The sequence below is a fragment of the Physella acuta genome, unplaced genomic scaffold (genome assembly GCF_028476545.2).
Source record: "Physella acuta isolate Inbredline_101_S28 unplaced genomic scaffold, ASM2847654v3 ptg000904l, whole genome shotgun sequence".
NCBI classification, from domain to species: domain Eukaryota; kingdom Metazoa; phylum Mollusca; class Gastropoda; family Physidae; genus Physella; species Physella acuta.
In genome coordinates this window covers 388,234-414,318 of record NW_026732421.1, presented here as the reverse complement: position 1 = coordinate 414,318, position 26,085 = coordinate 388,234, and the positions used below count along the sequence as shown (strand labels likewise).

Here is a 26,085-nt window from a genome sequence, read left to right as displayed (position 1 = left end):
AACAATTGATAGTATCCTAAAATCACCAATTATATTGTAACATGAACACTATGGTAGATTACATCCTTACAAACAATGCACAATATGCTACAACATAATCAAAATACAAAACAATAATGTCAAAGTCCTTTTGACCTTTAGAATCATAGGTCTAACTTATTTGGGACCTTGATTGTCCTGCTTGACCTTCTCAGTGGCTTCTGATTTGGTGACTCAAGATTCTGACCATCTGGATTCTCTATCTCAGGAGGTCTAGGATTTAAATCATTAGCTCCAGAATTTACATTTTCTGACTCCAGACAACTTGGTTCACTCATATCAACAGAACTTGGTTGTGAAACAAACTGAGTTGGTGTGAACTGTTCAGATTTGGTGGGATTGATAGATTCACACTTATTATCTGCACAAGTTATTTTTAACTTAATAAGGCACAGGTCCTGTACATTGAACAATTTGACCTGGTATCCATTTTTCCTTTCTCCCATAATTTCTTAGATACACATTCTCATCAATACCAAATTCTCTTTCAATGCATGAGTTGTCATGATTTAATGGAACTATTTTTGAATTGGCATCTGGAAGTATTATGCCGTTATTCAGATCCTTGACTGACATAGATTTCTTTGATTGATCAATTTCCTCAGGTAATCTGATAGTGCTTTTTGGTAACCAAAAATACTGTTTAAAAGTAATATCCTGGACAATATCACTTTGCAACTGTGATCCAGTATTTGAAAAGGGTGTATTAAATGGCAAAAATCTTTTTCTTTCTTTTGATGTTACCCTTTTAGTTTCTGAAAGTGCTAATGATGTTAGCAAAGTTGTTTGATGATCACATTCCTTCTTACTAATGTATTCTCTTTAAAATATTTGAAATTGCCCTATCACCATAATCATTTATTAAGTTACAAATACTTTGTTTAGGCAACTCTGACTGATAATGGACTGCATCTTCTCCATCTTTTATATTATCTCCACAAAGGGTTTTAATTTCTTATTCTATATGGCTTTAAGTCATCATTCACTGACTCTTCAGGCCAACCATTCTTACAGTACTCATATATTTTTATTAAGCACTCATCTTTTTGTGTTTCTCTTTTAATATCATTCACATTTATATTGGAGTTATCCATGATAGTGAAGAGAACAAAAACATCTTCTGGTACATAGCTCAGGCTTTGGTTTTTTAAAGGTAATCTACTAAGACTATCTGCACTATTCTCAGATCCAGGTTTGTATTTCAATTCATAATTGTATGCAGTTAGTGTGATAGCCCATCTTTGAATTCCTGGTGAGGCATGCTCAGGTAGGGTTTTGTTTTCTCCAAATAAACCTAGCAATGGTTTATGATCTGTAAAGATGGTGAACTTCCTACCAAACAGAAACTTATGAAATTTCTTAACACCAAAAATGATGCCTAAGCCTTCCCTATCTAACTGAGAATAATTTTTCTCAGCCTGGTTCAAAGATCTACTGGCAAAAGCAATGGGTCTGTCACCCTTCTCATCCATGTGGGACAAGACTGCTCCTACACCAACTGGTGAAGCATCACATGTCAATACAAGTCTTTTCCCTGGGTCATAGTGAGTTAGTAAGGTGTCAGCAGACAAAGCCTCTTTTGCTGTATTAAAAGCAGCTTCTTGTTGTTTACCCCAGTGCCAAGTTGCATTTTTCTGTAGCAGCTTGTACAGTGGTGATAGTTTACCAGACAGATTTCCTATGAACTTTGCATAGTAATTTATTAAGCCCAAAAAAGCTCTTAGTTGTTGGGTATTTTCAGGTTTGGGTGCTTCTTTAACCATTAATGTCCCGTAACGCCCGCTGCCGCCCGACACCGTTAATGTCCCGTAACGCCCGCTGCCGCCCGCTTACAATACGCATAGAAAAATTAAATTTGTTTCATTAAAATTTGGCCTACAAATCCTAATTTTTAACTAAACAGGAAGTCGGATGGTTTCAGCATCCTTTTCCGGCCTTCTAATTTCAATGGCGCTTTTGAAAGATAAAAAATAATAGTTTCTTTCTATCTCGAAATTTTCGACTCATCTGTCGTATTTTTAGTAGATTTAATATTAAAAATAAAAAAAATTAATGCCTCTAAACGTATCTAGGCATGTATTTTATGAATTATATATGTTAAACATAACCAAATTGATATTTAACTGTTAAATTCGATGCATAGTTGTTTAGACAAAAATAAATAAAGTTGACTACCGAAAATGACCTGTTTTGAATTTTCTCCGACATTTTTTATTTTTATACTGTACTTTTACCGAATATAATATATTCTATTTAATACTGTTGGAAAGCCAGGTTTATGCCCAACATTAAGCAGTAGTTTTTATCTTAATTTTCAATTTCATTTAGACAAAAACAAATATTTTTTGTGAAACTATTCACTTGATCATACAGAGTTATGCTCCTTACATTGGGCCGTCATGGGTGGAGTTTTGGTAGAATGAATGGGACATTAATGGTTAATGGCTTTTGTTTTCTCAGGTTGAGGTCTGATGCCTTGCTTGCTTAATACATAACCAAGAAAACTAATTTCTGTCAGCATGAATTGACATTTATCTTTGTTTATCTTTAAACCTTTTTCACCAACAATTTTCAATACTTTATCAAGTGTTTTAAGATGTTCAGTGTCATTCTTACCAGTTATGTACACATTGTCAAAGTACACACAAACATTTGGAATGTCCTTAAAAATACTGTCCATGACAGCTTGGAAAATTCCAGGGCTAGATGATATGCCAAAACATAGTCTTTCATATTGGTAGAGTCCTCTATGAGTGTTTATTGTCGTATAGACTTTTGAATCTGGATGCAGTTCTAGTTGAGTGTAAGCATGACTAAAGTCTAATTCAGTGAATTTGTCTCCTCCTGCCAAATTCAAAGAAATTTCCTCAATGTTAGGTATAGGGTACCTATTTAGCTCTATTTGCTTATTCAGTGTAGTTTTATAATCTCCACAAATTCTTATAGAACCATCCTTCTTTAACACTGGCACAATGGGTGTCGCCCAATCGGAATAGTCTACCTTCTTTATAATGCCATTAGATTCCAATCTACTTAGCTCATTTTCAATTTTATTCCTCATTGCATAAGGTGGAACTCTAGCTTTGCAGTATCTTGGATTTGTATCCTTAATGCTTAACTTCACTGTTCTATCATTTAGTAAACCTGAATTACCAAAAACACTTTTATTTTCAGATATAACTTTATCTAGTGAAGTAAGACTAGATTCTTTTACATTCTTCAATGAACAAATACTCTCCCAATTTAACTTAAGATCACTTAACCAGTTCCTACCTAGTAATGGCGGTCCATTTCCTTCAACCACAAGAAGAGGAAGTTTAACACTTTGACCATTATAACTTACATGAACCATACACTCTCCTATTACCGGAACATTGTCACCAGTGTATGTTGTTAGACACTTGTGACATGGCTGTAGATGCACTGATCCTCCTGTGACAGCGTCAAAATCTTTCTTTGTTATGACTGTTAGAGATGCTCCAGTGTCAAGTTGGAAGCTGATGCTCTTACCGTTGATATTAACTTGTACATTGATGGGAGCATGACTTATTGATTTCACAGAGAATAGGTTGAAATCCGGCTGCGAATCAGTTTGAGCATTTTCACAGGTAGAGTGGTTCATTGGTTGGGTTAGGTAGTCTTGGTGAGAGTTAACATAGTGCTGCCTTTGGTTGCGGTACTGTCTTGACTGGCTAGATTTAGCAACAGACGAAGACTTTGCAAAGCAGGCCTTGGCAATGTGACCTTGCTCACTGCACTTATAACAAGTTGCAGACTTGAACTTGCACCGATGAGATGCATGGGGACCTTTGCATCGATGACATTTTTGATAATTATTACTAGATTTAGATCTAGGATTTGAACGAGCAGGCTGTTTAGCATAAGTTGGAATGCTCTGATGGGGTTGATGTTTATTGACTAACCTGCTGTTTACTGCATGGATCCCTGAAGGCGTAAGAGATTTCGCCGCATCTGATGACTGCTGGATTGAAGTTGCGAGTTGTATTGCTTTTTCTAATTTTAGATCTGACTCGAGCAGCAACTTTCTTTGAATATCAGGGCTGTTTACACCTGTCACAAACTTTTCACATAATCTGTCAGACAGCGTGTCTCCGAATTCACAAAATTCACTTAAATGACGTAAAGCAGCAACATATTCTGATATTGACTCGTTTGGTTGACGAGTCCTACTGTCAAATCTAGCTCTACATAAAAACTTTGATGGGGTAGGCGCATGGTGGTCTGTTAGCAATTTGCTCAGCTCGTTAAAGCTCTTGGTAGTTAGACTAGCTGGTGTGCATAAGTCTTTTAGTAGCCTAAATTGTTGAGGCCCTATGACTGTTAACAAAATAGCTCTCTTTTTGGCTTCTATCGTCACGTTGTTAGCTTCTAGGTAAAAGCTTAACCTCTCTAGGTAATCTTGAATGATTTCATCATTCGCATCAAATTCTTTTATTTGGCCATACAGCGCCATAATTCTAGAAATAATTAGCTAATAAGCTCTAGCAAACCTCTTTTTTGCGTAAGTAGGTGCTCTTTCTAGTAGATGTTTATCCTTCGTCGCCAAATGACGTGGATTGTAATGACTGACGAGAAGCCGCGTTGGTTGTTAACAATCTTTATTATGTACAGACGCCATGTTGGTAAGAGAGAGAGAGGGAAGTGGCGAGAGACTTATATACATAACAACATGCAAGGGACATCACTCAAGATAACAATATAAATATAATACTAATACAGAAGAGTGAGTTCCCTTGACCTCACAATTATTTCAATCTATTACAATATTATTTTCAACAAAAGTCCGTAAAAAGTTCTCGATATATCGCTGCCGATTCTGACGTGATTTCCAGCGAATATTTTTTGCGGACAGAGAAAGAGAGAGAGAGAGAGAGATGTGCGAACGTGGGGATTTATATATTAGGATAGAGTAACATGGCTAAAAACCATTGCGCGCCCAGCTACCGAACGTGACGTCGCAGCCATTGAACGTGATAGCGCAGCTATTGAACGTGATGACGCGTGTGGTGTGGTTGCATAAAATGCCTACTAATTCGGTCCAAATTTTAATTAATTCAAAAAATTTTTTGTGACCGAACGAAAGGATATGTTTGAAAACTTTCTTCGGCAATATTGTTTTAAATTATAGCAGGAATCGATTGGTACATGTTTCAAGTCGCTAAGTGGTCTGGTTGCCGAGATATGGGCCAAAAACTGCATTTTTTCGAGGTATTTTGGCTTTTCCGGGAAATCCATGAAAGAAACCCGGAATTTGTATGGTCTATGTTCATCCTCGTAACTTGCTTAACATAATTGCTTTTGGAACTAGTCCTCGATATTGCTTCGTTGAGGAGGAGATACGACTTAAAGCTGCGGACACACATCCATTCCCAGAAAAGACGAGTTAATAAACGCAATTCTCCAGAATGGAAATTGCGCTAAAAATTATGTAGGTCTACTTGTACTTCAATGGACCACTAATTCACACGCTAAATAATCAAACAATCCGCTGAATAAAGCAGGAACACCATATCTAACAATCCGCTGAATAAAGCAGGCAGAGTTTCTTCCAGAAAGTCTACCGCCCCCCCCCCCGAAAGAAATGGAATTTATATAGAAAATATATACATTTATCAGTGTCCGCTGTGACGGTAATGTGATTCTACCGCCACCCTGTGCTCCGCCTCTTCCTCCCTCTTTCTCCCCCCCCCCCCCCCCCCCCCGTTAGACTGTTCAGTCGCTAGATCTACATTGTGACTCATCCCAAGCCGAAAAGGCTTATGGGACAGGCCCGTCGCTGGTGCGATATTAGGGCCGGTAACCGATTAACTCGGTCTTTCTACCCCGACCACTGCCCTTGCTCAGCGCACCTGCACGCTAACCCTCACCCTGGGTATAAGCGTCCAAGAAATTAGGAGTTATCGCTTCTTAACAGAAGGTATTTGATTATTTTAAAAAACTAGAAATCTATAATATCGACCTTAAGTGTCATAGTTTTATTGTCTGCATTTGATGTAATTTTACTATTATCTATATTGTTGTAATTTTCCCTCAACTTGAGTTGTATTGAATGAGTACCTCTCATTACTATATCCCACAACATTGTTCTATCCTACACATGTAACTCTAGTTATGTTGTTTATGTTAGCAATATTTAGTAGGCCATGCCTTCTATTTACAGCGTTCTAGGTCGGGGACCAATCATACAACTCACAACTGCTATTTTAACAGACAAGGCGAACGCATGTGTACGCGTTGGAAGTCTCAAGTTATTAAGTTATGTAAACCCTATATGTGTAATGAAAGTTTATAATTAAGACATCACATACGCAAAACAAAGTTTGTAATAAATTTATTAATAACCTTCTAGGTTATTAGCGTTATTATTTTAATATCAGTAACTGTTGTACTATATTCCCGGTAGAGAAGCGGCACAGACCCTCCTACCGGTTGAATTTACAGATTTTACTACTATCACGGTACAAATATACAATTTTACCGTTAACATGGGGGCTCGTCAAACTAAATACTAGACACGAGTTAGCCACTCGTATTTGAAATTTTGCTGTTTCACATATTTGTATTTTACTTAACTAGGCAATATTCACTAGTTTTGTTATTTTTACACAGGAACTGACTGTGTTATCTTTATTAAATCTGTCATCGCTTTCTGCAGGACATCTGCTGTGTTAACATCATGTACTATTGTCATCATTGCTGACTCGCCTAAAGCTGCTGACAGCGGAGGATTCTCTCGGTAAAGTAGTTGTTTTCTTTTCACTTGCTCCCCTCTGCACTTTGCTCGGTCGTTTCCCCTTCAAACTAAACTGTTCGTTTTACAACTCACTTATTAGAGGGTCAACTGGCATAAGGGCTGATCAGGTACATTTATCAGGTTTAACTTATCACCAACAAGCCTACGTGCAAAGAAAATATTTACGTGCCAGCACATCCGCCTATTTACACAGCCCAACCGCTAGTATCTAACAGGGGGAAAAGACACACGATCCGGCAAGTCTAATTAGCATAATGATTACGGCGGAGGAACTGAAAGCGGAAGGTCGCTCGTACGGCTACGAAGGTGATAAATTGAAAGAATGGGTTATACAAAGGGAGCAGGAAGAAAGACAACGGGAAGAGGACGAAAAAAGAAAACAAAAAGAAAAGGAAGATGAGGAGAGAGAAGTAAGGAAAGACGAAAAAAGAAAGCAAAAAGAAAAGGAAGATGAAGAGAGAGAAGTAAGGAAACTTGAAAGAGAAAATCGGCAAAAACAGATTGAAAACGAAAAAATACTGAAAATAGAAGAAACAAAACAAAAGGAGATTTCACTTGAACTAGCGCGTATAGAACTAAAGAAATTGGAGTTAATGCAGGCGACACACGGGTCCACAGCTAATACCACCACTCTCGACATCGTGGGTGTGCTTGAGAGCAGGTCAAAAGTAACACTGCCTAAATTTGATGGCGACGGTGATCACCTTGATTTTTTCCTGCTTCGATTTGAGGAGGAGGCAAAACAACATAAATGGCAACCTGACACATGGACCAATGAACTGCGCAAGTTGATGCCCGCCGATCTGTTGCCAGTTTGCTTCATGGGAAATAAGTCAGGAACCAGTGCCACATACGAGGAGGTAAAGACGGCTCTCTCTCGACATTTCAACTTAACCGCACAAGGATACCGCCACAAATTTTATGCACTAACACCCGAACCCAACGAGTCAATCATAGCCTACAGCAACAGAGCCAAGCATTATATTTCCAGATGGGCCGACTTAGCCAAGATAGAAAAAACCTTTGACGCACTGCGCGACTTGATGATTGTTGATAAGTTGCTCCATACCATTAACACAGACATTGTCAACTTCGTCACAGAAAGGAATGACATGTCTCTAGACACAGTTTTAGACCAGGCAGATAATTATCTTATTGCTCACCCGGACAAAAGTTTAATCCGACACAAATCTGCTCAACCGCCCATCGTAAACCGGAGTGATAACTCAAGGCCAGTGGTTCCAATATGCAACTTTTGCTCAAGGCGTGGTCACGTGACAGATGAATGCTACCTGTTACGTGAAACTAGGCCCAGCGCGCAGATCACCACTCAGAACACTACTGCTGCAAACGGCCAAAGTGCCGACCATTCGGGTCACAACCAAGGTCGTCGTTACAGAAACTTTGCCACCTTTCCCAACCCAGACAGGGGCAATGCTCGTCAGGAAGGACAATCTACAGGCCCAAGGTATTTCCACAATCAAAGTCAACAATGACTAGCCAAGAAAATCAAAACAGTTAAACCAACAAATAACCACACTAACAACTCAGACAAACTTTCACACTTTAGCTTAGGCTGCCAAGATAGCAATCATCGAGAACGAGGTGTGAATGTAGTTGCTGGTCAAGTGAACTACATAGATGTACAAGTTTTGAGAGATACGGGCTGCGATATAATAGGCTGTAGAGAGAGCCTATCATACGGTCAAAGCAATAATGATAAAGTCACGTGTGTTTTATTTGATGGCAGGAAGGTCACTTACAAGGTAGGCTGGATTAGAGTTGATTCACCATTTTTTACAGGTTGGACAAAAGCAGCTTTACTTAAAGACCCGCCTGTAGACTTAATTATAGGGAACATACATGGGGCAACAATGGGGGATGACTCGCAGTTAGCTGCGGTTGTTACTAGAGCGCAGGCTAAGAAATCCCAAGTGACAGAGCAAACTACCAGGTTTGTTACTGAGTTAGACATCACAGTTGAAACTTTTAAACAAATGCAAGCGGATGACGAAACCCTTAATGATGTGAGACGGCTCGCTAACCAGCCCCCTGACCAACACTCACCCTCACATGTCTACATTAACAAAGACGGTCTATTGGTGAGAAGTTACACAGCGCCCGACGGCCTAGGCGATGAGGTGGAGCAACTTGTAGTGCCTACACAGTTACGTCAAGCTGTACTCGAGGTAGCTCACGATAACAACTGGTCAGCTCACATGGGCGTGGCCAGAACCATGTCCAGAATACTGGAGCAGTTTTGGTGGCCAGGTATAAGGAAAACGGTAACCCATTACTGTAAGACTTGTGATGTCTGCCAGAAGCTCAAGAAACCTAGTGCAGGGGGCCGGGCTCCTCTAGGAATGATGGAGGAAGTAGGCAAAATCTGGGGCAAGATAGCTATAGACATAGTCGGTCCAATCAATCCCATGTCCACTAAGGGGTACAGGTACATTCTGACCTTAGTTGACACGGCAACCAGATGGCCTGAGGCTATTCCGCTGAAACGCGTAACTGCCGAAGATATACAGGAGGCTTTGGCGGGCGTGTTTTCGCGCATGGGGTTACCGGACGAGATTCTCTCCGACAATGGCGCTCAATTTACTAGCGACCTGATGACGCAAGTCATGTCGTTAATGGGGATCAAACAAAAGTTTAGCACCCCTTGGCACCCGGCGAGCAATGGAATGGTGGAGCGTTTTAACGGCTCGTTGAAAACCATGCTATATAAGGTAGCAAATAAGAAACCAAAAGAGTGGGAAAGCCATATCCCTTCGGTCTTGTTCGCATACAGGGAGGCAACACATGAAACCACGGGGTTTTCACCATTTGAGCTCATGTTCGGGAGAAAGGTTAGAGGCCCTTTGGCTATTTTAAGAAATATGTTCACTGGTTGTAATGAAGATGCTGGCAATGACGAGCAAACTCATAAGTACCATGAATACCTGGACATTCTTAAAGACAGATTAAAAACCAGTGGGGAAATTGCTAAAGCAAATATCTATGCCAACAAGAAAAAGATGAAAACATACTATGATAAAAAAGCCAAGGATAAAGTCCTTAGTGTGGGAAGTTTAGTTGTAGTCATGAAACCATCAGGGGGTGGTAAATTAGAAAAGGCACGCTGGCATGGCCCTTACAGGGTCATAAAGAAAGCCAGCCCCGTCAACTACACTGTTCTTGAAAAAGGAAAAGAAAAAACCTATCATGCTAACATGCTAGTGGAGTACCACAAACGAAGTGGCAAGCAAATGAAGAATAAACCTGAACAAAGCACCAGCTCTAATACCGACACAGACGGTGTACACGCAGCATACGCAGTTGTCATGGAAGAAAAGGATGATATACACAACACTGTCAATACGGTAACCACGCTCACGCTAGAGGACACCGAGACAGTTGATGATGTACTGGTGAACCCCGAACTAACGGAAACACAAAAACATGAGCTGTACACGATATTAGACCACTTCTCTGATGTCATAACCAGCAAGACAGGGAAAACAGATCTTATCTCCCACACTATACAACTAACTTCTAGCAAACCTATTTTTCAAAAACCATATCCCACCCCGTTCTCAACTAAACAAGTTATTCTCGAGGAGGTGAGAAAAATGGAGCAGGCAGGGATCATAGAAAAATCTAACTCTCCATACGCATCACCGGTGGTCCTGGTTCGAAAGAAAGACGGGTCTAACAGATTTTGTATAGACTACAGACAAATTAACCAGATAACGGTAACGGATGCTGAACCGATTCCGAATCAGGAAGAATTGTTTACCGAACTCACTAGTGCTGCCTATTTTACAAAAATCGATCTTGTCAAAGGATATTGGCAGATACCAATTGATGAGGAAAGCAAAAAATACACGGCATTTCAAACAAACTGGGGACTATATCAGTTTTGTTTTATGCCATTCGGGTTATGCAACGCACCTTCCACCTTCGCTCGGTGCATGCGAACAGTATTTGAAGATCAGGAAAATGTAGTTAGTTTTTTTGACGACCTACTTGTATTTGGGGAATCATGGGAGATCCATAACAAAGCTCTGGTAGAAGTCTTAGAACGGCTGCGCAGAGCCGGTCTAACAGCCAAACCATCTAAAATGGTCGTGGGTTTTCCCGAGGTGGAATTCCTAGGACATGTAGTAGGTAATGGTCAGCTCAAACCACAAGATAACACTATTGAAAAGATTCTGCATGTCCACCCACCCAAAACAAAGAAACAGGTAAGAAGCATAATTGGCCTGATCAGCTATTATCGCAAGTTCATCCCTAATTTTGCTGACATAACAAGTGTATTTTCAGAGTTGGTTAAGAAGGGAAAACCTGACCGGGTTGTCTGGTCTGGGGCTTGTGAAGAGGCACTCAACGAAATACAGGGGGCATTCTCTACTTCACCTATCCTTTCATTGCCTGATCTGTCTAAACCCTTTATCCTCAGATCTGATGCTAGCTCATATGCCATAGGTGCTTGTTTATTACAAGAGCACAATGGACTGTTACACCCTGTACTTTATGCTAGCAGGAAATTGTTACCTCGAGAAACACGTTACAGTGTTATTGAGAAGGAAGCTCTGGGCTTAGTGTGGTCTATTACAAAATTTTCTAGATATCTGTGGGGCACACATTTTATTGTCCAGACAGATCACAAACCCCTTACAGTCCTTCAGTTCTCAAAACCTGTCAACAGCAGATTAGCTAGATGGGCCATGACACTGCAGGAATATCACTTTACCATCCAGCCTATTGCTGGCTCTGAAAATGTGTTGGCAGACTTCCTTAGCAGAATAACTGCAGCATAATAGCATAACTCATCTGGTTTTGTACACCTCAACGGTTTAGTATTTTACTATTATTACTGTTAAATTTATTTTGTATGTTAACATTGTTTCTTTTACTAAATGGTTAACTGATGATATTATTAAGACACTTGCTTATTATGTATATAAGCTTACTTTTACACTGTTGAACTCAGATGTATAACCTACAATTATCACACTTATATTTTGCCTATAGTAAAGGTAACACAGTATTGTATTCAACCACCTTGTATACAAGCAACAACGTATATTAATGTACAATTTTTTGTCCGTTGAACACTTCTTTGTAGTTACTACTTATAGCTCATTATACCATGCTATGACGTTTCATGTAATAGCCTTAACCATTTATTTATCTATATATATTTTTTTTGTGACGGCTACTTCAGTCCGCTAAAGTTGTACTTTTAGCAAAACATTTAGCGCGGAAAGGGGGTGTGACGGTAATGTGATTCTACCGCCACCCTGTGCTCCGCCTCTTCCTCCCTCTTTCTCCCCCCCCCCCCCCCCCCCCCCGTTAGACTGTTCAGTCGCTAGATCTACATTGTGACTCATCCCAAGCCGAAAAGGCTTATGGGACAGGCCCGTCGCTGGTGCGATATTAGGGCCGGTAACCGATTAACTCGGTCTTTCTACCCCGACCACTGCCCTTGCTCAGCGCACCTGCACGCTAACCCTCACCCTGGGTATAAGCGTCCAAGAAATTAGGAGTTATCGCTTCTTAACAGAAGGTATTTGATTATTTTAAAAAACTAGAAATCTATAATATCGACCTTAAGTGTCATAGTTTTATTGTCTGCATTTGATGTAATTTTACTATTATCTATATTGTTGTAATTTTCCCTCAACTTGAGTTGTATTGAATGAGTACCTCTCATTACTATATCCCACAACATTGTTCTATCCTACACATGTAACTCTAGTTATGTTGTTTATGTTAGCAATATTTAGTAGGCCATGCCTTCTATTTACAGCGTTCTAGGTCGGGGACCAATCATACAACTCACAACTGCTATTTTAACAGACAAGGCGAACGCATGTGTACGCGTTGGAAGTCTCAAGTTATTAAGTTATGTAAACCCTATATGTGTAATGAAAGTTTATAATTAAGACATCACATACGCAAAACAAAGTTTGTAATAAATTTATTAATAACCTTCTAGGTTATTAGCGTTATTATTTTAATATCAGTAACTGTTGTACTATATTCCCGGTAGAGAAGCGGCACAGACCCTCCTACCGGTTGAATTTACAGATTTTACTACTATCACGGTACAAATATACAATTTTACCGTTAACATCCGCCCCCCCCCCCCTCGGCCCACCAAGTCAACAGTGGAACAATTTGCTGAATAAAGCGACCAGAACAAATCAGGTGTGATGTTGTCCTATGTCCTACGTATATCAGTAAGTGTGTTGCTGACCAATCCGGAGCCCTGCCCCCCCCCCCTCCTAAGAGATGCCTGGAAGATACTCTCTTCTAGTACCATCGGGGCTTACTACCACAAGAGCATTATATATATATATATATATATATATATATATATATATATATATATATATATATATATATATGTGTGTGTGTGTGTGTGTGTGTGTGTGTCCGTATCAGTTAAATTGACGAAGACGGCCTAACGGGGCGTTTTGAGGAACGAAATGTTTAAAAAGTTGTTACGGTAGACTTTCTTCGGGGGGGGGGGCTCTCTGCCCTCCCCCTCCCCTCCGACGAGATGCCTCTGTTAGTATCTCATACGAAGCAGCAAGTTACTGAAAGGGGGAGGGAGGGGCTCTGATCGCGTTAAATTTCTTTGCGGCTTGTAGGCATTGGCTAGAGATTACCGATTACATTAATTTGTAGTCTTGCTAAAAACTGTAAACAATAACAATTAACATGGGGTCAATGCCAAAGACACCACTGACCAGGTTTTTTTTTTTACTAATGTGTTGGCGAAGAAAAAATAAATAAACTTTGTCTATTCGGATACTTAAATTATCCGCTTATCATTGAAAACCTCGACTGCACTTAGGCTAACACAGATCTGATATAGACTCTATTTTTAATCAATGAATTTGATTTTTCGGTTGCATAATGTTGTATCATGAAACATTTTATATTCTTTAAAAGAAGTGTCTGTAAAGTAAAATATTATGCTGATAACCTGGGCCTACAGTTTGCGAAAAATCTGACAGAATAATCAGTAAACTCTACGTCATATCCTTTCCTTCCAAGATGTCGCGGCGAGACGGTGCGATTTATGTGGGTAGATTATCAAAAAGCACTAGAACCAGAGACTTAGAAGAAATCTTTGAGCCCTATGGAAGACTGTTACGTTGTGACATTAAATATGGTAAGTAAAAGATCTTATTTTACAACTAGTAACTGTATCTGAACTTCTACCTCCAGAGTTTTTATTTTTAGCTGGGTTGGTTTAGCAAAAAGACTGGGATAGACAACGCGGAGGGGAATCGTTCACTTTAGGTTTCTTTCTTTCTTTCTAGTCTGAACTTTATGTATATATTATATAATGATTCGTTACTAAAATATAATATAAATAATTTAAAAAGTGTATTTTGATGATACTAAACTTCTAGATCTATCCATTATAAAAGAAACTAAAGCTCCAAGTCCAATGTGTAGAGTACTGTAGTAACTGTAGAGAGACCATTTTGAATTTATTTGACCTACTTTTTTGTCAAGCCAAACATCACAAAAACAGATCTAGAAATCTAGATCTAGCTCAAGGATTTAGATCTGTAGACAAGACCAGAATGTAGATCTAAAGTCTAGCTAGGGCAAAGTAGCTAGGCCAATGCAAAAATTTAATTTCAGTAAAACAATATAATAGTTACATATTTGGATAGGGGCTGTCAATCTGATTACAGATCAGTTTGAATTTTCAAAATCTGACCATAAACAAAAAAGTTATGAATTTTTTTGTCATTAAAAAACAGCAGTTTTTTCAGACAACCGGGGTAGACCCTGAAAGAGGAAAAATACTGGGAGGGTATGGACCAAATTTTTAAGAGTTTTTCACTAAAAGTGGTATAAAAGCAAGCAGACTTAACCAATTGATGTCATTTTATGATATTTTGTAGATTTTTGTATGCCGAATCCAATGATGCTATTTTAAAAAGTGTCTTTTGATTACATAACAGACTTATTTCATGGATTATGTAATACCCCCCTTCAATTTTTTTTACAACATCTGATAATCCGTGTGATAAGAAGTCATTCTTTAAATTAAACACTGTTTTAAACCATAATATGACATTTGTATATGCTGAAGCTAATGGTGATATTTAAAATGGTCAAACATTATTACAAAACTATAAAGGTCAGGTTATGTAATTCGCACCTTTTGCTCATAATTTACCATGTATTTATTTTAAAATCTCTTTTGCTCACTGTCAGTTAACTTAAGTGAATAGCCTACTTAAAGTAAAGATAACTAATACAGTTTTAATACAAAGAGAAGGATGCTATAACAATAGTATATTTGTGATGATGTAACTTCTTAAAATATGTTATGTAATCTATGTGCAATCGTACAGGCCTACTCTATTCCAAAATTATAGGCATATCTTATTATATTTATATTTCTTGTTACTTTAAATGTCATACCATTGATACAACTTTCTTCTATAGAATTAGCCTAGTTACAAATGTGTCTTATCAGAATCAGTGTGCTTTATTATAATTTTGTAATATTTTTAAACACAAAAAAAATTGCTCATTTTTACAATTTTAATAACATAAACATTGGAGGAAAATTGTTTTTTTTTAGCTTGTACAAGGTAGTGTAAGTTATAGGTCTATAACATAGATTTATATATGCTCAATGTTTATGCTAGTTGTAAGCTTGTGTATTTTGTAGGCCTACCATAGGCCTATTACATTGGGAAAAAAGCACGTGTTTGAGTGCTTGACTGTGTGTAGTAGATGCTAGGCATTTTTAAAGTTTCCCGTGTCTGCCTAAACACAGACGTTTATCACCATCAGCATTTGCCTAGATTTAGTGAAATCAGACGTGGTTAACCAGGTTTTCTGACCAACGAATTTTATTGCCGTATTACGTAAACACGAGGCAAGATAGGCTAGTCGGCCAACCCGATGAACGTTTCAGACGAATATTATGTAATTTTAGAGACAAAAGTCTGGGAAGATTTCCTAAACTATGCCCGAGGGTTAGTAACATTAACTCCACAAAGTGAAGGGGGAGAGAGGTGGGGTATAAAACCATCGCGAGCCGCTCGGGTACCGTACGGGTGTTATACAACATCAAAGGCGCCGACCCTCGGCTTGTCGCGTCACGGAGTAGTGGGGGCGGGGTGAGGCTATGGATGTTACATACGGTGTTACAATAGTTACATACCGTGTAGGATGGTCAGTGACTCCCCATACCCACCCCATCCCATTTTGGTCGATTTGGCAAGCTAGTACTGTAGTAGCCTCCACGTTGTTAAGGGTTTTAAAATTTTTAAGTCAACCGAAAAAAAAGAGCCCGGGGTAAAATTTAATTTATTTTTTAAAGCCATTTTTACGAAAAAGTAATGTACACAATAAAATAATGAAACGTTACGCGAATCACGTGAGCATTGTTTGGTCGGGTCGCAGCTATCCGGATTAATTTCTAAAGAAGATTAATTTTGACGATTAGTAAATACTATTACGACTTTTTTTTGCCGTTTCAATGGTTTAAAACAAAGTTATGAAACATGCCTGTCTACTTAAATATAAAATAGCAAAAGCCGACAAGTCAAACACGAGAACACACTATCTATCTTTAGAAATTGTTTATAGTCTCATCCAATCGGATCAACCGCCTAGCGTCACGTGACCACACACTCGGCTGTGCTACACGATGTGTAGATCACGATTCAGTCGGACGGCGGCCGACGCGTTAATTTTTATTTTCGTTCTGTCTTAAAATGTATGGACGGCTTTATTATGAGGTATTATAATACATGTCATACATTAAAATAATCGGCGGGATTTCAGGAATACAGCTCAAGGTTCAAATGTAAAATAGGTCAAATAATAGACCGGGAAACTTAGTTCAACTTTGCGGGCCGATATCTCCCGAAGTATTTAACTTATTTTGACCACGAACCTTGAGCGTTGTACGTCTACATTTAATCTGTTCGTCTGCCAAATTTGATTGTTGTAGTACGTAAACTCGATACGTCTATAAAAAAAATTGTAGCGCGTCATATTTAAAACACAGCGATTCGAAGCACAGCCGAGCGGTTCAGTCGGACAGCGGTCGGCGCGTCATGTTTTGATTTTCGGTCCACTTCAAAGTCTATAGACGTCCTTATTATAGGGCCTAATATGACATATCATACATATTAATAAACGTCGAGATTTCAGGAATACAGCTCAAGGTTCAAATTAAAAATCGGTTCATTAATAGCCCAAATAACTTAGTTCAACTTTGCCGTTCGATATCTCCAAAAGTATTTAACATATTTTCCCTAAGAACCTTGAGCGTTATACGTGAACATTTAATCTATTCTTCTACCAAGTTTCACTGTTGTAGTACGAAAACTCAAAGAGTCTATAGACTCTAAGTAACACCCCTCTTTTAAAAAGGTGAAAAAGCCTCCCCCCTAATCGGCACGTCGCCGCGGGGGGTAAAAAATGCGATTAAATCGGCGATTTCTTCAACGTCTGAAATAATACAGAAATCAAACTTATACAGTTAAAAAGGTTGTTCAATTACGAACAGAATGATGTATAACATGTTAACATAAACACAATAAAAGCATGCAAAAAACAGAGTTAAACATGCAGGGGGTAGGGAAAAGCCGATTTGTCCGATTTTCTCGGCAGCGGCATTGGCCTAGCTAGGCAAAGATCCTCTACTCAATTATGAGAATATGCTTATGACTTATTTCTGGATGATTATGACATGTAGCCTAGTAGATTTTCTTACTAGATTCTAAATCTAAAATTTAGGCTAGATTTCTAGATCTAGATCTCTACTCAATTTTCAATTTAAACATGACCACTGAGTGATCTTAAGATGGACATCAATATTAAATCCATTAGGAACTAATTTTGAAGTAGGCCTTAGGGTAAAGGAGGGCATTAAGAGCCGTGTGGTATTAGGCCCTAATCAACACCCCACCCCCACAAAACCCCCAATAACACTGCTAATCTACTTCTGAGGTAACAACCACTGCTGTTTTTTTGGTAACAGAGAAGCAGAGGATTCATTTTATGTAATTTATGACCCACTTGGTCCAATGGGGAGAGGATGAGACAGGATTTAATCCCACTGCTCTTTCCCTAAAATTTGTCATCTCCATAAAACCATTTTGTGAACTTTTTTTCCAAATAGACATAACTTGGGAAACTTTACTTTGTAATAAACCAAATCAGTTTTTCAAGCCCATTCTTTGTTCCTGTATTAGAGCATTGGTTGTTGTACAGTATAACACTATTTTTATAGCTATGGCTAGAATAGTTTTATTTTGGTGAATTTTTTTCGCACAGTGATTATTGGTGCCAAAACAAAATGGCCGACATTTGTCCCATTTTACCATGCTATAAAGTTTTTATCATTATCAGAGTAAAACTTGACTGATCATTACCATAATGGTTTTATTTGTTAGATAATAACTAAATCTACATGAATACATTAATTTTGTCCACTAGCTTGCCTGTTTAGAAAAGTTATAACAGATACTGTTATGTGGCTCTTGAAACCCTAAGTGCAAGTTTCTCATTTATTAGACCACTGGTATAGGAATAGTTAACACAAAATGTATTAATTCTTAAACAGACTTGTGTCTAAATGATAGAAATACAATTCTAACCTGCTAAAAAGTAAAAATTCAGCCATCTGATGTTAGCAAGGTAATTTTTAAAATGGTACACGTACTTATTACCCCTAAGGGTAACAGGAATAAATGCTCTTAGGTCTCAGCCAATCTGGGGTGGTATGTTATGTAATTTATGACCCTCATGGTCCAGCAGGGAAGTAAACAGACACATTAATACCACTGCTCCCCCCTTACAATTTCTTACCCCCATGATACCCAGCCCCCATCAGTTTCTGGCCCACTATAAAACTTCATCTCTTTGTAGGTAACATGGATTACACTTACAGATCTCAGACAATCTGGGGTGGCATATTATGTAATATATGACCTTCATGGTCTAGCAGGGTGGAGACCAAAGAGGAATCAGTACCACTGCTCTCCCCTCACAATTTCTCACCTCCATGATAGCCAGACCCCACCTGTATCTAACCCACCATAAAACTTCATCTCTTTGTAGGTAACATGGACTAAGTTCTTAGATCTCAGCCAACCAGAGATAGCATCTCCTTATGTAATTTATGGCCCTCAGGGTCCAGCAAGGAGAACAAAGGGGAAACCAGTACAACTGCTCTCCTCTCAACATTTCTCACCTCCATGTCATGTTATGTAATGTATAGCACACATGGCTTATCAGGGGAAAGCATTAAGGCAGATTAGTTAGTACCACCCCTTTTTACATACAAGAATGTTAACTCTGGACAGCTACACACTAGTATACTAGCTACACACTAGGCATACTAATGTGCCTACTGTAAACTACTAGACTTTAGGGCTTAGGCCCTATGTACACCTGCAATTGTATCAATTGTAGACTGGGCCCATTGGGGCCTAGTGATAGCTAGTATCAGTTAAAGTGTGTGTACACAACATTAACTATTTTGGGGTTAGAAATTAATTATTTTTATTGCGGAGTTAGTCTAAACTAGGAGATAATACATTGCCCGGCTCCTTTCACCCCAAATGCTGATTTTGGGGGTATGACAATAAATGTTCAATTAAACCCATTTAAAGTATATTTAATACACTTTGTTATTATTTTTATATTGTGTAAGATATGTTAGAATAATTTTGCCATATTTTCAATACTAAAAAATTCTTAGATTAGTAGAAATCTTTAGAAATGTACAGGTGCTAAAAAGTGTGGCTCTTAACGCCCTCCTTTACCCTACTGAATTACTTATTTTAATATTTATTGGCACACCTCTCCATGACAACACTTGTTATATCACTCAAAGGCAAAGGCAAACCACAAATCCGGTTCAAATTTTTAATTGGCTATACACCAGAGTTCCTCACCATTGAAAGACGGTTTAAATACTATAAATAGGCCTAAAGCAATTTAAAAATTCTTTAGTCTTTCTCTTCTGGTGTGTTCAAACTAAACTAGACATTAGAGTAGAGTTCAGTAGAGCATTGCAAAAGCTACAAATGAAGATAATTATTTTTAAAGTCTACTAGATATGGCATGGCATCTTAATTTGTAAATTTGAATTATTTGTTAATGGGTGGAGGCTTCTCATTCAGATTGATTAATAAAAACTGGCTGTTTATGCTGGAACTCAATATTTTAATATTACACTATAGAAAATAGATGCTCTTCCAATCTGGGCTAAGTTTTGATGTACCAGTGTCCAGCCATAAATCATGAATATAACAAGAACATGTCCTAACTGAGAATTATTTCAGTAGTTTTTACTGACTTAAATTTTGTTTTAAAAATCTTATCAAATTAAGTTTGCAGATATTTTAGATACTGATGTCCGATTGTAGACTTCCATAAAATAGGTGTTTTTTGGGTTGTTAGTATTGTAATCTTGACTAATTTTATGGTTAGAATTTGGGGTTAGGCACATGGTAGGCCTAGGGTTGGGGTTAGGGACAGGGTAAGCATTGACATTAGAAGCCATGTGTGTAATTAGTTAACTACCAGTAACCTCACACCCCTGTTTAGAGAAGATTCGATTATCGGACACTGGTATAAAACTTCCCCCAAGTTTGCCTAATTGTGACAATTAGGAAATTCTAACAGAAAGCAAGTTAAATTTTTTAAAACATTGGGTGGCATGTGACTTTGTCAGAGGTCTTATTTTTCTAGAATTATTGCACATCCGGAATCAAGGCCTAACTTTTGGTGTTTTGGTAACTTGTTAGTAATATACTTTGTAATGGAATAGGTTAATTTAAAGTTGAATACTTTAAGATAGACTATATATAGGTTATTTGAATTAACACAGTGTACTAGATTGCTTTGTAAAAATGTTATTGCATCTTATCAAATTAAAGGATATTTTTCTTTTCTTTTCAGGAACTGAAATGGGTGAGTATGCTTATTCATAGATAACAGCAAATACAGTGATGCTGTAATAGTACAATTCATTTTGTGGTAAGACTTATTGTCTTTGGGGCTACAGGAGAAGCTTGTAGGCATCTGAGAATGGTTGGGCCTAGGCTGTATAACATCTAATGTTGTGGCTATGGTTATTTGAATTGTACTTTTATAGTCCTTTATTATTTGCAGTATGTAATATTCTAAACTTTTTTTTAGTTAGCCTAATCTTTCTGGTTAGTTAAAATGGACTTATTTTTTTGTCAGGTTTGGATATTGTTTGCTGACCTTTCTTTTTAATTCTTAGCATATGCCTTTATTGACTTTGAAGACAGACGTGATGCTGAGGTAGGTTAACTGTAGAGTTATTATAATGCCTTATATAGTTATGTTTTAAATACATTATATTTCATCTGGTTAATATATTCTTTTTCATAAGTAATTTTATGTTCAATTTAGAAGAAAATTAAGACATTAACTTAAATTTGAAGCTACAAATGTATTTGCTTTTAATGCAGTAAGCATTTTCAGTATTAATATTTCTAATATTACACTTATTTCTAAATATTATGTGGATGAAAGTTTCAGTCTTTTTTATAAACCTTACTACAGAAATTTTAAGGTACAACTTCATCTTGCCATTAACATGAAAATGATTCATAAATCCATTGGTTTTTATTAGATCAACATTTTGATTTGTTGGAAGTGCATAGCATCCAGTACTACTCATGTGCCAATTCAACAACAATTTATTTTCTTAATTCATGCTTTCATCCACATAATTATATAATAATTAAGTAATAAAATAGACCAATCATATGATTATTGCCATATGACTGACAATACCGTTGTGTTTTTTCATCCGGTCAAGCAGTCCAGCCCTATGTACTCATAAGCCACGCTCTGTCGAGTTATGCCTTTCCTAGCCAACACTACCGTTGCAGACAGCATCTTTTCCTTCCCATACCACTGTGGGGGGGAGCCGAGTTGAGAGTGGTCCTTGTCCTAGCCACTGCCACCTTGCCTAGCCTAGCTTCATCTGCCTTTGTCAGAGTCTGCCAGTCAGTCACTACAAGTGCTACCTTGGTCAACTCACTTCTGCACAGTGACAGACCGCTGACATCATTTTTAACATAGTTTGTTTTTTATTACTTGTTGAAAACAACAGACTTAATTCTTATTTTATCTCAATTGAGTAAGTTTTAAAAAAAATTTAAAATTAACATTCTTTATACCTGCAAGTTTTTTATCAGTTTAAAGTGATCTGACAATACTTAATCACATTATTTACATTCTAAATTTATAAGCTCAGGGAATTATATTTTGAAACAACTTAGATAAAAAGTAGATGTTTCATAGGATATTAGTTAACAGTTACATGTATTTTTTTATTCATAGCTAGTCATTGTCAGACTAATTTGCAAACTAAATGAAAGATTCTACAAGAAGCCTTGTCTTGTTAGTCCCCCCACAAAGTCAAATCAGATTTGACTGCTGTAATTCACTTAGGATTGTAAAAGAAGCGAGCTGTTGGCTGATGCAACACACACATGGTGTCAACCTTTTCTTATGTGCCATCAACATACTCTGTGCCCAAGAAGGTTTTGCCTCAGTACAGCAGCACACACCAAAGCTGTTCCATAGTCTAGTGTAACCTGCCAGTCTGGAGTGATCTAAGCCTTGTAAGACAGACCAGCTACCTTGTTGGTTATCTGCTACAATCGCTAGCCTAAGTGACCCTGACCTACTTTGCTTTGTGTCCTTGGTGGCTGGGCTGTGACTAAAAATACAAGATTCCAAAGTGTTCGCCAGTATGTTTGTCTTTATAGTTGTCTTTTTTTTCATTGTCCTAAATATTTGTGTTTATTTTTTGACTAACTAATGGTGTAACACAGGCATAGTGTATTTATTGGGTTCATAGGTTTCTGTAATGTCTTTAAAATAATTGATGATAAGCAGGTAACTGATTTCAATGTTGAATTGTCTTTATAGATTTTGTAGACACAAGGAAAAAGCTAGTTTTTAAAAACACTTCAACATGTCTAGCGGATTTTCTTATATGGATATTTTTAAAAAAATTTACATGCATACTTTTTTTTTTAAGTATATTATTGGGCACAATGCTTAGCTTGGAAACTTGTCGTTTTAAGGTTGTTTTGATCTCTACATATACTGAAATGTCAGTTAATTTTTTCATTTTTGTCTTCTCGTGTTTGTATTTTTAGGGTTTAAAGTGTGGTAAATATTTAATAGAATTTTGATGTGTTTTGCGCGTTTTTGGTTAGTAAAAATATTTTAATAGGTAGATGACAAAAAGTTGTTTCCTTTTAGGATTGTGTGAAATATGAGCATGGCAGAGAACTCAATGGACAGAGCATTATTGTTGAGTGGGCCAAAGGTGGTAAAGATAGGAGAATGGTAAGTCTTTCATGAATGATCTTAAAAAGAAATTTTTAAAAATTTCAGACAGTCTGATTTTATTCAAATATTTGTTTCTTTTTATTTGTAGCCTGAAATGATTTGCCAAATTTCATAATTTTAGAAAAGGAATGATAACAACTCTTCACAAAGCTACGATGAGTGTTTTCGGTGTCGACGAACTGGTCACTGGGCACGAGACTGTCCTGAACTTCGATGGGGAGGACGTGGAGGTGGTAGAGGCGGCGGTGGTGGGGGAGGTGGAAGATGGAGGTCACCATCACCAAGGCGGAGGTACAGGTTAGACAGGCAAACTCAAGGAATTTATTCTTTCATTTGCTGTGTCTTTTTGGTTTCATATTTTGGTTTTTAGTTACTTTGTCCTTTAATCTACGCCAATCTTACAGGGCTTTATTTTTATTTCAGTAACAGATCTAGGTCAAGATCCCGTGACAGGAAACGCAAAAGCCGTAGCAGGTCCCGTGATCGTCGCAGACGTAGCAGATCTAATGACAAGAGAAGTAGAAGTCGATCTGGTGATAGAAAGAGTAGATCTCTCAGTGGTTCACAGAAATCTAGAAGTGCTTCTCCTGGAAGAAAAGACTCCAAAAGTACATCTAGAGATAGGAAGAAAAGTGGATCTAGAAGCAAATCCAGGTATAAGCAATGCAGACATTTTCTAATGTTTATTTTTAGTTAAAGCTTTTACTTTTTAAATATTTAACATTTTGTTGTTTTTGTTTTACAGATCTCGTTCTAGGACGCCACAGTCAAAATCAGGATCAAAGTCTAAAAGTAGGTCAAAAAGCCCCAGACAACCATCTGAAAATCACACAGAGCAACAGTCCAATGGGGCAGATGTTGTCGCAAATGTGGATGAAGAAGCCAGAGATGGAGGCGATGAAGGAAGAGCATCTCGGTCAAGGAGTGGCAGCAAGGATTAATGTTGTATTTTGTCGTTTTTCTAATGTAATGCTGTTATTGTGTTCTTAAAATAAATTCCATGTATGTGAATTTGTTTTTTTAATTTGCTATTAGTTTCTAGTAAATGTTCTGTTTATCTGCATGTTCTTGTTTTACTCTGTGATCAGAAGTTTTTTTAATATCTTATGGCAGATATTTTAACAATAAATTATTGGTGCTGCCATTCATAATTTATGCTTATGATTAGGGAAGACTTCTGATATACTTTATTGTTCATATGCATATATTTTTTTTTACTTTGATAATTATTGAAACCAGCCTCTTGAGAATAATATTAATAAATCTTTCTAAGTATCTTGTCTATTTCTTAAAATTGATTTCTATGCATTTAATTGAAATATACATTTTGCATAGGCATTAGAACTTTTTTTTGTATAGTTCTAAAAAATAGTGTGTGTCTGGATTGAGCATGAATGTGAACACCAGAAAGTGGAGCATCCTTCCTGAAATGTCCTATGACCAATATTTAATATATAGGGCCATATGTTTATTTGGCCCATAAGGCAAGTTGATTGTCAATTCTCACTAATATTGGGAAGTTCTGGCTTAGGTAACTAGTGGAGATTCAACAAGCTTTCTGTGGTTAAGTTCTCTGGCAACTGCTGAAATGAGGGAATTGTTAAGTTTAGGAAACCTTGTTTCATTTTGAGGCCATTAAAGATGTTTTTATTGTATTGCTTTGTTGGTGTAAATTATTAGAATTAACAACAAAATGTATGTTGCTCACATATTTTATTATACATTTTCAGACTTCAAACAATAATAATAAAAATCCTCATTACTCCAATTTGGTGTCTCACTATACAAAAAAAAAACCAATGAAGCTTGTTTTTATTTTTATGTTCAAATGTAATTACCCTAGTCCACTAATTGAGGCATGATTTATTGATACAGACTTAAGAATGGAATACTGGAACAAAATTTTCATCATGCTTCACACAAATGCACAATAAAACATACCTTATGTACAATTTTATCACACGGGGCATTCATAAAGTTATCATTGGTTTGCACATAAATGAGCAAAGTGCATGTACATCTACAAAGGAACTAGAGGTAAATTTGATTTTACTCATGGCAGCAGTCCACAACATAATCTCAAATATTTTAAAGTCCGCTAATCAACTAGTGTTTGTGAATACATCAATTATGTCAATTGTTTTAATTGAAAAGCAGCTTTCATCTTATTAAAATCAATTTATGGGTTTGCATAAAATTTCAGATAACTAAAAAAATTCAGCTCAGACTATTTTATGATTCTAGATGGCAAGATGAGTCCACCCAACTCACTTAAGGGAAAGTAAAGGCGGCTGGGCATAGTGATGACCACACTATCCCTTCATATGCCGAGGTCACATAAACAAGTGAACTCTACTTCATTTGCCCTATAGACCGTTAGGTTTGAAAAGGGAACTTTACTTTTAGATGGCAAGATAGAATTTAACAAATATAATTATAATTAGTGGTTCATTAACAACAAAATATCTGACACTACAAAAATTGTAAACTGAATCTATTCATTGAAATTATGATAAAACATCTAAATTTTATTTCTTTTTAGAAGTAATAGAACTACATTATTAACCATATGCATAACTACAGTGCATAAGTTAGGCCTATTTAAATAAAAACTACAATGATCAGTTTATAATAATAATGACCAACCAACATCTGCAGAAGTAATTTTACAGTAGGAACAGAATAGCACCATTCCCTCCTAGCAAAACCATACTAGTACTGCATTTAGAATGGTTGATTTTACAGTGTGAACAGATAAGCACCATTGAATGATGAAACAAACCAAGTGTTTTAACACAGTAATTTGTAGCCATTTAGTAATGTGATTATTGAAGTTAAAAACAAATATTACAAAAAGTTGAAATATTTCTTTT

General features: G+C 37.2%; 1 protein-coding gene across 2 annotated transcripts; it reads left to right on the top strand.

The window, feature by feature from the left end:
* The first annotated feature begins 13,829 nt into the window (after positions 1 to 13,829).
* On the top strand, positions 13,830 to 24,867 carry LOC131953078 (serine/arginine-rich splicing factor 6). Of its 2 annotated transcripts, none has more exons than XM_059316109.1 (7): positions 13,830 to 13,985; positions 20,771 to 20,782; positions 21,099 to 21,139; positions 23,123 to 23,209; positions 23,334 to 23,503; positions 23,636 to 23,866; positions 23,958 to 24,867. In XM_059316109.1, the coding sequence occupies exons 1-7, from the start codon at positions 13,868 to 13,870 to the stop codon at positions 24,151 to 24,153; spliced, it is 855 nt and encodes a 284-aa protein (XP_059172092.1). In that variant the 5' UTR covers positions 13,830 to 13,867; the 3' UTR covers positions 24,154 to 24,867. The 2 variants fall into 2 exon arrangements, with proteins under 2 accessions (XP_059172092.1, XP_059172091.1); XM_059316108.1 differs by having other exon boundaries at positions 23,334 to 23,509.
* Positions 24,868 to 26,085: the final 1,218 nt, after the last annotated feature.